This window comes from Pinus tabuliformis, chromosome 7 (genome assembly GCF_031772625.1).
Source record: "Pinus tabuliformis cultivar Carrire ecotype Pingquan chromosome 7, CPIR1, whole genome shotgun sequence".
NCBI lineage: Eukaryota > Viridiplantae > Streptophyta > Pinopsida > Pinales > Pinaceae > Pinus > Pinus tabuliformis.
In genome coordinates, this window is record NC_142293.1 from 635,479,998 (window position 1) to 635,493,217 (window position 13,220).

Below are 13,220 nucleotides of genomic sequence, written 5' to 3' on the forward strand. Positions count from 1 at the left end.
TACGAACGATGACATAAATTTCTTCATTTTTATTTTCCAATTCGATTTCTGATCTTCCATATACAAGGCTCAGTGTTTGACTGAGATGAACAAGGTTTTAGTGTTCGATTCCCGCTGGTCACGGGGGCGACGAAGGTTTCAAGTTCGATTGGACTAGATCCAGGCGCAACGAAGTTCGTTTGGCTCAATGGGGTGCAACCAGTCGAAAACTGAGCGCGAGGTAGAGGTGGAGGAGTTAGTGGCGGCCCGGAATGCTTGGGCCGCTGTTCATTCGGGGTACAGAACGTTGCTCAGGAACATGGGGATCGCGCTAAACGACTACGGGCAGGGTGAGCCGAAGGAATCCCTGCGTCAGGGTCTGCTCCCCGTCGCCCAGATATACGGCGATGCGCTGCCTCCCCCGCCTCCGCTACTCCCTCCTCCTCGCCCACGGGAGCGCTCCGGCCGCCTCCTGGAGCACTCTGCCAGTGCACCAGTCATTGCCTTACAGCAAGAGGTGGAGGAAAACAAAAACCCCGAAGCAAACGCTGCCGCTTCCATTCCAGAAGGAGAAGAAGACGAAGAAGAGGATGCGCCTCCGCCTCCACATCCCAACGGGGAGAATCACTGGGATTTCTTTCGCGGCTATTTCGGCTGTGAGCACCGACCCTCCATTGACGAACCGGAGCCCCACGACCACGACCACAGTCAAGACTACGATCAGGACCACGACGACGACGAGCAGGACAACGGCCACAGCCACGTCGGCGATGCGACCACAGATACTGATGCGCTTTCCGCCTCCGCCTCCGCCTCCGTATCCCAACTGGGAGGATCCCCGCGATTTCTTTCCCGACTATTTCCGCCGCGAGCACCGACCCTCCATTGACGAACCGGAGCCCCACGACCACGACCACAATCAAGACCATCAGGACGACGAGGAACAGGACAAGGGCCACAGCCACGTCTGCGATGCGGCCACCGATACTGATGCGCCTCCCCCTCCATATCCCAACGGGGAGTATGACTGGGATTTCTATTTCCACTGCGAGTACCGACCAGCCATTGACGAACAGGAGCCCGAAGACCACGACCACAATCAAGACCACGATGACAGGACCATGACGACGACGAGGAGCAGGACAACGGCCACAGCCACAGCCACGTCGGCAATGCGACCACCGATACTTATGTGCTCCACCTCCACCTCCACCTCCACCTCCGTATCCCAACTGGGACGATCACCGGGATTTCTTTCCCGGCTATTCCCGCTGCGAGCACCGACCCTCCATTGACGAACCCGAACCCCACGACCACAACCACGACGACAATCAAGACTACGATTATGACCATGATGACGACGAGGAGCAGGACAACGGCCACAGCCACGTCAGCGATGTGGCCGATGCAAACAACAAACGTCCCGTCAAGACACTGGAAAAGTCTACCGCCGTGGTGGAGAACCAGACGGCCGAGCAGGCGGACAACGAGGCGAACCGCATGCACTATGACTCCAATTCCGCCGACAATAAAGGTGCTTTAATTTTCTTTGCATTTTCAGCGTAATAAAAAACGCTAAAATTCGATGAGTTGAGTATGCAAATTTAAGTTAGACTTAAGTTTTCTTCCTTTTTCCCTCGAGGTAGAAATTACTTATTATGATTGACTTTAAAAATGGTGTATTATAGTTTGTTTAGAGTAGTTCAAGTGGTGATTGTTTTGGAATAAAGTCTTATTGAATTTGAGATTTTGGGTTCCAATGTTGTGTTATTTTTCTCATAAAAAAATGAATATAAATATATAAACACAAAAATCAAAAAATCCTACCAAATTTACAAAAAAAAATGGTATATTATAATACATGTTTCTAGACGAACATTTTATCTATTATCAAAATTATCTTAATCATAATAGAACATTGTATCTGAAAACATAGATTATTTAAATCACGATAATTTCTATAAACAACCTCTTACTTTACATTTTCTATTTTTATATGTCTGAAAGTTATATTAGGATCATGGATGAAAAAAATGTCAGATCACACTGCACTGAAGACATTTCTCTTCAGGTTAGTTATTTTTTAATTTTTTTGCCAAAACAGAAATGACAGTGGTCTATGAAAATTGCAGAGAAAATATATAAATGTGAGAAGAAACTATTTTCATATATTGTCTAATGAAACCTAGAGACTAAAATCCAGACTATTTCACGATAGAATGATGGTTTACATAAAGTTTTTCATGGGTTTTGTAAAAATATAGGTCTTTAATAAATTAGTATAGATCTATAAATAATGATCTAGCATGAGTTTAGAAGTATCTAATTTCTTTATCTGCAAATTTTTTTTATGAGTGGACATTACTTAAATGTTTTGTATGGTTATTTAATTTTTTTTTTATTAAATTAAACAAAATTTCAATTTTTATGACAGACGAGCACCATTACACATTATACTGAATTGTAAAATAGACCACCTCTCCTCTACGCATTATACTAAACTGTGGAATAAACTCTCCATTCCTAAATTATTTTGGAAAACAAAAACCTGCAAGTTGGAATACTGACCTGGCTCAAGATAATAAAAACCCACCCGGTGAAGTAGTCAAGCGACGGGGTCCAGCTCAGAATCTAAACTTACAAGTGTACGTAGAGTTTCGGACCATGAGAAATGAATGCGTATTCCCCCTTCATCAAAGTGGCACTAAATTTGGTCTGGCTCTCTTTAAGCGTTAGGTCAAACATTCCATCCAAAACAGAAACCCATGACTCGTTGGAAATAGTATAACGAGGCCAATTTTGTGAATGTGGTTACGTGATTTTTGATGACATGTTATGTTGTTTAAATTATATGCTAAATATAATTTATTTGGGGGGGGGGAGATTTTGATTTTGCAGAAATATTATTTTTCTACAATTTTTAATTAGGTGAAATTAAGTTTAAAATTTACTCGAAAAGAATCAAAAAGTTCACTCGTTAAATTATTGTGATTTATTACAAAATTAGGGTTTTCGATATTTGATAGATTCAAAAAATTAAAAAAAACATATACCTGTTTTCCTTTGTAAGTTATGGGGGCAATGTATCAGATCATTTGATGATACGTCTATGTGTGTATAGATGTGTGATTGGCAAACAACTAGTGACACAACAAAGTTGACTTTGTTTTTTGGAATGGTTTAAAATTGAAATAAGTGTTATAGGAATATTAATATTTAATTTATTTTAACTAACCTTATTAGCCTTGCTTACTATAGTTCATTTTCAATTGATGATTTACATAACAAGCAAAACATGGTGACAAAGTTTGACCGCATGATTCGGAGGGGTTATTCACGTGGATGGTTGCTAGTTACTAGTGGACTAATGTCTTCCTTTGAATCTATAAATTCCAAATTTGCCAAAACCTGAATCAACATTGTTACTTCACTATCTAGCTTCCTCATCCATTAGTAATTCTCCAAATTCACCAAAACCTGAATCATCATTGTTACTTCACTATCCAACTTCCTCATCCATTAGTAATTCTCATCTAAGGAGAATATAATTTGTTGTTGCTCCTATGAGAGCTCCATTAAAACCTTCTCCATGATGATTTTGACATGCTAATAAATATCTACTCTCTATTTCTATTTTTCATTTCTACTCATTGGTATTCTTATGTCTAGTATCCAATTAGCCATTTGTGCAATCACTCTCTCATTTGACATGAACCCACCTCTCATTCAAGGCTCTCCCTCAGTGTTCTCGATTTCTTGTTAGATGACCGAGTAATGTTGTGATATATCCTAGGAAAACTTTTTGGAATAGTTTGTGTTCTAAATGTGGAGTGCCCTATGTCATCACGACAACCTCACTTTTGCCAAGCTCCTTTGCATCTGAGCATGAGTCTCGACAAATGGAGTTGCAATAAACAAAGGATAAAGGGATGTTAACATTCCTTGGATTGAGGAGAGAAGGTAAATGAGGCTAAAGAAATACTGGAAGATGTAGTGGAGAGGATACCCCTAAATCACCATCAAAGTGAGCCCAAAGTACATTAAACTAAGAGGGGGGTGAATCTTTCAAGCCCTCACTAAAATTAAATGTCAAAGAATTGTGCAAGTGTGTTAACCAAAAAGAAAGATGACGTTCATGGGAGAAACATAGGGGAGGAGAGGAATCCCCATAAGAATTTCCGCTAAAGAGAGTGGGAAGGAGATTTGCACATTGAGCATTACCAAAGACTCAAAGTATCAAATATGTGGGGAAATCAAATTCATAAAAAGAGACTAAAAGGAGAGAGTAGAAACACTAAGGCTTTAAGTCGAGGTCAAGTTTGGATATTCAAACAAAAGTAATGGAAATCAAATTCATAAAAGGATACTAAGATGGGAGAGAGTAGAAACACTAAGGCTTTAAGTCGAGATCAAGTTCAAATATTCAAACCAAAGTTGATCCAAGTTCGGGTGTGATGAAGGACCCTTCCAAGACCTTTTTACTTTCGTGATGTGTTAAATTGCATTTTTAAAAGAACATAAATGAATACATCTGGCATGCTGTAAAGAAGAGGAACATGACATTCATCAACACATGAAAACATAATTCGTTGATAATGGAGTTCGTCCAGGAGGGACTACGCCTCCAGGCCCCGATGTCAAGATGGTGTAGGCTACTGCATTAAGTGATGTTAGTAGTGATGATGTACATAAGAGGTGATGTTGATATCATACAAGGAAAATTCCCTCACGCAAAAGTGGCTCCAAGAGATGTTCCGCTACAGGAAATCTCATTCAAAAAGGACTCCTATCCGTATGACACAAACTCATGCATGATGAGCATCCTGCCAACATGGCATAAAAAGGATCTCAATGCAAACATACATGGTGACAACATGAGCATCCCATCAACATGACGACAAAGGAATCTCAAATAAAACATGACGAACCATGACAACAAGTACATCACACAGATGATTCTGCATCACATCAAGCAGAAATCATGAAAACGATTAAGAAACAAGATCCCACATCAAACATCAAATGGGGTTCTATGCAGCACAATGCATAGCAAAATAAGTACATGAACACACTACATATACCTAACATCCAGGGGCCATTTGAAGAAGAGGGTGTCAAACTACTAAAGATGGTCGCCTGTTAAATCTCACGGCGTTGAATCTTATGGAAATGGTTGCTCGCACATGAATGCTGACACCTGCACTCCACTTAGAAAAGTGGCCGAAAAATAGAATGAGCAATGGAAAATCTGAACACACCATCAGATTTATGGCGTCAAATAGTGCAAAATCAACTGTCAAATTTCTAAATTCTGAGAAAATGAAAATCTGGGGCTCAATGAATCTTTTAAATTCCCCCTAGATTCCTCAAAGACTCCCTCCTCTGGGCCTCTGCAAATTTGCTGTTCAGATAAGGAAACTGACTACGCCATCAGATTCGTGTCACCAAGAGGTGTAAGTTCGACATAAAGTTTGTCCAATTTGGACACTGCAAAAATTTCACCCTCTTGGAAATTTCGCTCAGTCATGGTTCCCCCTACAATAAATTAATTAAAAAAATATAACCTTGATTTTTGTGCCCACTCCTGGTTCCTCCATGCCTTCTCCTCGGCGCATTGTGCAAATGAAGGTTTATATAATTTTTCCCGTGCGGATATTACAATGAAGTTTGTTTGGAAAAATTGGTAAAAACAAAATTAGTTGAGGAGGGGTCGGGTGGTCAATCCCCATCCCTCTCATTTTAACACATTACTGTTTTTTTCAAACAACTGCATCTGATCATTTGTTGGGGGTCGGGTCCGCATTGGGTGACCCGCCCCATAACTTCGTAACCATTTATTAAATGATGGGTTGTTTATGTGTTAAATGGATATGACATGGTGATTGTGTTATATGAGGGGTTCGTTGTTTAATCCATGGGGTCACCCGGTGGGGGCCGGCCCACACAGGCCGGGCGGGTTCGATACCCACTGGCCCCGCTATGACTGTTGTGTTTATGTATGGTCTTTATATGGAGAGGCGTGGGGTGGTGGGGGTGGTGGCCCACCACCTCCTTTTTTTATATATATATTTTTAATTTTTAATAATAAGAAGGCCTTTCCGAAAATTTCAATATTTGACCAAAGGAGTCAAATTAAACACGCCATAAATTCAGCCAGAATCTGGCATGGGTTGGCGGGAATCCAGTGGCTGGATTTTTTCCAAAATGCTGCCTCCTTAACCCCGCCTAGTAAGCAAAGTCAACAAAAACTTTGTCTGGCTCATTCTCCCTCATACAAGCTCGGATTGACAAACCGTTCGCACCGCCGCGATCAGGACGACAAGATCTACACTCTGGTCCTAGTTCGAAAGAATTCTGATTATTTTGATTTTCGAGCTTCCATAAGCCCTCTTTATCCTGTGTGTGTCTCTAGAGCCACCTGGATTAATCCTCCCCACTGAAGAGCTTTTGGTCCTCCAAAAGCATGAAAAAATAATCTGCAACTTCTTTGTACCTTGTATGCATCACAAGTGTCCTAAAAAGGTCTCGCTTCCATCTCCTTCACCTTTGTTCTTCAAAGCCTTAAGCGATGAGCCGACACCTGTAACCTCTACAACCTGCAGTACATTGTTTTGCAAATTACATGCTTAACTTTCATGACCAACTAATGACCCAAGCATCCCATATTTGCCACGAGTTTATAACACATACTCAGTGGTCAAGTTTACATTAAGAGGGACACAATACCCTAGCTATGAAAACAAGGCCAACATATCATTGTTGCTTCAACAAATGATTGAAAACACATCATCACTACAACACATGATTTACAAAATAAGGCCAAACACTATTTTTTCTTTGACAAGTGATGGAAACACAACATCACTTTCAGAGTGTAAAATGCATCACAAAATAAGATCATACATCATTGTTGCTGAACAAGTGATGGAAACACGTCATCACTTTTACATTTTGAAATGGAACAAATGATTTACAAAAGCATGACCATGAAAACCTAACATATCTAGAAACCATTTTTCACTTATCAATGTGAATGGATCACCTCCTTGTGGTGGTTTTGCTTTTCTAACAACTGCTTCACCTAGTTCATGCACAGACACTTTGCCTTTAGGGCACTGCTTTGGATGGAGCCTCCAACATGTGGCTCTTTGATGGCCACTTCTGTCGCAATGACTACAATAGGTCTTCTTCCTCCAAATCTTCTTAACATGTTTCTTTACCTGTTGTTGAGAGGGTCTTTCATGCCTCATCCTTTTGTGTGCTAACATTCTTTTCCAACACTTATAAAATGTATGGTTATGTAATCCACAAAAGGTACATGTTTTTCGATGCCATATTTTATGTTCATCATTAAAAACATGATTATAATCGAAATGAACATTCAGATGTCAAGACTTATTATACCTTTCCTTGTTGTCCCTAGTGTAAGTATGGCGATGACAGCTTGCATCAGCTCTTTCCCTGCAATGGGAACTGCCATGGGATGATGGGGATGTTTTCCCATCATTCTCTTTCCTCGACGATTTTGACGATGTCTCGAAAGAATATGACACCTTCGAGCATTCTCCCTCAGTGTATCTCAAGGCTGCAAATTGAGGTCTCTGCACAACCTCCAATGGTTGAGTTATGCCTTGGTTATTAACACCAAGTTTTGTTTCCTCCTCGTGCCTCGTTCTGGTAAGGAGCCTCATGTTTTTCCCTGTAATTGGGATCTTCAAATCTCCAATAGAAATCATACTATATGAAGATGAAACCAAAAGGAAATCAACATCTTTTACCTTTGTCAATTTGGAAAGAACTAATGAGGGCCTCTCATCATTTGTTGTTGGTGGTTTGCTAGCTGTCTCAGCGCATTCCCCAACTTCCTTTCTGACATACCCAAGTCCTATCTGATGGGGTAATTCCTCCACTTTGATGGGATTGACAATGCCTTGGCCATTAACGCCCAAGCCTTTTCCTTCATACCCCATTTTCCTCAACAATTTGGAGCCAATTCCTGTGGTATGATTTTCAAAAACAGCATCATCAGGGAACATACATGAAGATGGAGAACTACTTTTTACCTCACATAGGTCACACTGCAGCTTTTCCAAGGCCTCGTCCTTTTCTTGTAGCGGTCATAGAAAACTATGTTTCTCCTCTTTCTCTTCGTGTAGAAGCATCTTCAATTCAACATTCTCCGTTTGAATATTTTGGTTGTTGTGCTTCAGTTCTTCCAGGGCCTTTTCTGTGGTTTGCAACTGAAGTTGCAATCACTCCTTTTCCTCTGTCTCTTTTTGTAAAGTTTGATACATTATTTCCACTCTTTTGGAAATTTTGAGCATGGTCTCGTACATCGCTTTTTCATCCTCTGTTGCTACACGTTCCATTGTTCATGCTTGCAATTCACATCCACGCAAAGACCGCTCTGATACCACTTGATCCAAGTCCAGGTGTGACGAAGGACCCTTCCAAGACCTTTTACTTTCATGATGTGTTAAATTGCATTTTTAAAAGAACATAAATGAATACATCTACATGATGTAAAGAAGAGGAACATGACATTCATCAACACATGAAAACATAAGCCATTGATAACGGAATTCGTCCAGGAGGGACTACGTCTCCGGGCCTCAGTGTCAAGATGGCGTAGGCTGCTGCATTAAGTGTTGTCAATAGTGATGATGTACATAATAGGTGATGTCACTATCATACAAGGAAAATGCCCTCATGCAGTAGTCGCTCCAAGAGATGTTCCACTACAGGAACTCTCAGTCAAAAAGGACTCCTATTTGTATGACACAAAATCATGCATGATGAGCATCTTGCCAACATGGCATAAAAGGGATCTCAATGCAAACATACATGGCGACAACATGAGCATCCCATCAACATGACGACAAAGGAATCTCAAATAGAACATGACTAATCATGACAACAAGTACATCAAACAGATGATTCTGCATCACATCAAGCATAAATCATAAAAACGAGTAAGAAACAAGATCCCACATCAAACATCAAATAGGGATCTATGTAGCACAATGCATAGAAAAATAAGTACATGAACACACTGCATATACCTCACATCTAGGGGCCATCTGAAGAAGAGGGTGTCAAACTACTGAAGCTGGTCGCCCGTCGAATCTCGCTGCATCGAATCTCATGGAAATGGATGCTCACACATGAATGCTGACACATGCACTCCACTTAGAAAAGTGGCTGAAAAATAGAATGAGAAAATGAAAAATCTGAACATACCATCAGATTTGTGGCATCGAATAGTGCAAAATCAACTGTCAAATTTCTGAATTCTGAGAAATCTGGGGCTTAAAGAATCTTCTAGATTCCCCTTAGATTCCCTCCTCCAGGTCCTCTGAAAATCTTCTGCTTAGATCAGGAAATTGACTACGCCATTGGGTTCGTGTCGCCAAGAGGTATAAGATCAACATAAAGTTTGTCCAATTTGGACACTGCAAAAATTTCACCCTCTCGGAAATTTCGCTCAATCATGGTTCCACCTGCAATAACCTAATTAAAAAAATATCACCTCAATTTCCATGCCCACTCCTGGTTCTTCCATGCCTCCTCCTTGGTGCACTCTGCAAATGAAGGTTTATATATTTTTTCCCGGGCAGATATTACAATGAAGTTTGTTTGGAAAAATTGGTAAAAATGAAATTAGTTGAGGACGGGTCGGGTGGTCAATCCCCGCCCCTCTCATTTTTACACATTACTATTTTTCTTAAACAACCACATCTAATTGTTTGTTGGGGGTCGGGTCTGCATTGGACGGCCCACCCCATAACTCCGTAACCATATATTAAGTGATGGATTGTTTGCGTGTTAAATGGATATGACATGGTGGTTGCGTTATATGAGGGGTTCGTTGTTTGATCCATGGGGCTACCCGGTGGGTGCCGACCCACGTGGGCCAGGCGGGTTCGATCCCCGCCGGCCCCACTATCACTGTTGCATTTACGTATGGTCTTTATATGGAGAGGCATGGGGTGGTGGTGGTGGTGACCCACCACCTCCTTTTTTTATATATATTTTTTAAATTTTTAATAATAAGAAGGCCTTTTCGAATATTTCAAAATTTAACTGAAGGAGTCAAATTAAAAAGCGCACAAATTCGCCTGGAATCTGGCCCAGGTTGGCCAGAATCTGATGGCCGGATTTTGTCCAAAATGCTGCCTCCTTAAGCCTGCCCAGTCGGCAAAGTCAACCAAAACTTTGGTTGGCTCGTTCTCCCTCATACAAGCTTGGATTGATGAACCATTCACACCACCGCGATCAAGACGACGAGATCTATGCTCTGGTCCTAGTTCAAAAGAATTATGATCATTTTGATTTTCGAGCTTCCATAAGCCCTCTTTGTCCTGTGTTTGTCTCTAGAGCCACATGGATCAATCCTCCCCACTGAGGAGCTTTTGGTCCTCCAAAAGCATGAAACAATAATCTACAACTTCTCTGTACCTTGTCTTCATCACAAGTGTCCTAAAAAGGTCTCGCCTCCATCTCCTTCACCTTTGTTCTTCAGAGCCTTAAGCGGCAAGCCAACACCTATAACCTCTGCAACCTGTAGTACATTTTTTTGCAAATTACATGCTTAACTTTCATGACCAACTAATGACCCAAGCATCCCATACTTGCCATGAGTTTATAACACATACTCAATGGTCATGTTTACATCAAGAGGGACACAATACCCCAACTATGAAAACAAGGCCAACATATCATTGTTGCTTCAATAAGTGATGGAAAACACATCATCACTACAACACATGAGTTACAAAATAAGGGCAAACACTATTTTTTCTTTGACAAGTGATGGAAACACAACATCACTTTCAGAGTGTAAAATGCATCACAAAATAAGACCAGACATCATTGTTGATGAACAAGTGATGGAAACACATCATCACTTTTACATTTTGAAATGCAAGAAATGATTTACAAAAGCACGACCATGAAAAGCTAACATATCCAGAAACCATTTTTCACTTATCAATGTGAATGGGTCACCTCCTTGTGGTGGTTTAGCTTGTCGAACAACTACTTCACCTGGTTCATGCATCGACACTTTGTCTCTAGGGCGCTGCTCTAGATGGAGCCTCTAACATGTGGCTCTTTGATAGCCACTTCTGTCGCAATGAATGCAATAGGTTTTCTTCTTCCAAACCGTCTTAACATGTTTCTGTACCTGTTGTTGAGAGGGTATTTCATGCCTCATCCTTTTGTGTGCTACCATTCTTTTCTAACACTTAGAAAATGTATGGTTATGTAATCAACAAAAGGTACATGTTTTTCGATGCCATGTTTTACATTCATCATTAACAACATGATTATATTCGAAATCAACATTCGAATGTCGAGACTGATTATACCTTTCCTTGATGTCCCTGGTGTAAGTATGGCGATGAGAGCTTGCCTCAGCTCTTTCCCCGCAATGGAAACTGCCATGGGATGATGGGGATGTTTTCCCATCATTCTCTTTCCTTGATGATTTTGACGATGTCTCGAAAGCATATGACACCTTTGAGCATTCTCCCTTGGAATATCTCAAGCCTGCAAATTGAGGTCTCTGCACAACCTCCAATGGCTGAGCTATGCCTTGGTTATTAACACCAATTTCTTTTTCCTCCTTGTGCCTCGTTCCGGTAAGGATCCTCATGTTTGTCCCTATAATTGGGATCTCCAAATCTCCAACAGAAATCATATTATGTGAAGATGAAACCGAAAGGAAATCAACATATTTTACCTCCTCTATCGATTTGGAAAGAACTTATGAGGGCCTCTCATCATCTGTTATTGGTGGTTTGCTAGCAGTCTCAGCGCATTCCCCAACTTCATTTCTGACATACCCAAGTCCTATCTGACGGGGTAATTCCTCCACTTTGTTTGGATTGGAAATGCCTTGGCCATTAATGCCCAATCCTTTTCCTTCACACCCCATTTTCCTCAACAATTTGGAGCCAATTCCTATGGTATGATTTTCAAAAACAGCGAAATCATCATCAGGAAACATACATGAAGATGGAGAACTACTTTTTACCTCACATGGATCACGCTACAGCTTTTCCAAGGCCTTGTCCTTTGCTTGTAGTTGTCGTAGCAAATTATTTTTCTCCTCTTTCTCTTCATGTAGAAGCATCTTCAATTCAAAGTTCTCTGTTTGAATATTTTGGTTGTTGTGCTTTAGTTCTTCCAGGGCCTCTTCCGTGGCTTGCAACTAACGCTGCAATCACTCATTTTCATTTGTCTCTTTTTGTAAAGTTTCATACATTATTTCCACTCTTTTGGAAATTTTGAGCATGGTCTCGTACATCACTTTTTCATCCTCTGTCGCTGCACGTTCCATTGTTCACGCTTGCAATTCACATCCATGCAAAGATCGCTCCGATACCACTTGATCGAGGTCGGGGTGTGATGAAGGACCTTTCCAAGACCTTTTCCTTTCGTGATGTGTTAAATTGCATTTTTAAAAGAACATAAATGAATACATATACGTGTTGTAAAGAAGAGGAACAAGACATTCATCAACACATGAAAACATAAGCCTATGATAATAGAGTTCGTCTAGGAGGGACTACGTCTCCGGGCCCCAATGTCAAGATGGTGGAGGCCGCTGCATTAAGTGTTGCCAATAGTGATGATGTACATAAGAGGTGATGTCACTATCATACAAGGAAAATTCCCTCACGCAGGCGTGGCTCCAAGAGATGTTCCACTACAGGAACTCTCAGTCAAAAGGGACTCTTATCCGTATGGCACAAACTCATGCATGATGAGCATCCCACCAACATGGCATAAAACGAATCTCATTAAAAACATATATGGTGACAACATGATGACAAAGTAATCTCAAATAGAATATGACGAATCATGACAACAAGTACATCACAGAGATGATTTTGCATCACATCAAACAGAAATCATGAAAATGAGTAAGAAACAAGATCCCACATCAAACATCAAATATGGATTTGTTTAGCACAATGCATAGAAAAAGAAGTACATGAACACACCGCATATATGTCACATCCAGGGGCCATCTGAAAAAGATGGTGTCAAAACACTGATGTTGGTCACCCGTCGAATCTTGCAGCGTCAAATCTCATGGAAATGGCTACTCGCACATGAATGCTAACACCTGCACTCCACTTAGAAAAGTGGCAGAAAAATGAAATGAGAAAATGGAAAATCTGAACACATCATCAGATTTGTGGCATCAAATAGTGCAAAATCGACTGTCAAAT

General features: G+C 40.8%; 1 protein-coding gene across 1 annotated transcript in view; it reads left to right on the forward strand.

Annotated features, from left to right (window-relative positions):
* Window positions 1-249: 249 nt before the first annotated feature.
* LOC149249047 (uncharacterized) overlaps window positions 250-13,220 on the forward strand; it is a 35,222-nt gene continuing 22,251 nt past the window's right edge. Inside the window, exon 1 of the mRNA XM_089456159.1 lies at window positions 250-1,513. Within this exon, the coding sequence (XP_089312285.1) occupies window positions 387-1,274 (888 nt within the window). The 5' untranslated portion in view covers window positions 250-386 and the 3' untranslated portion in view covers window positions 1,275-1,513. The remainder of the gene's footprint in view (window positions 1,514-13,220) is intronic.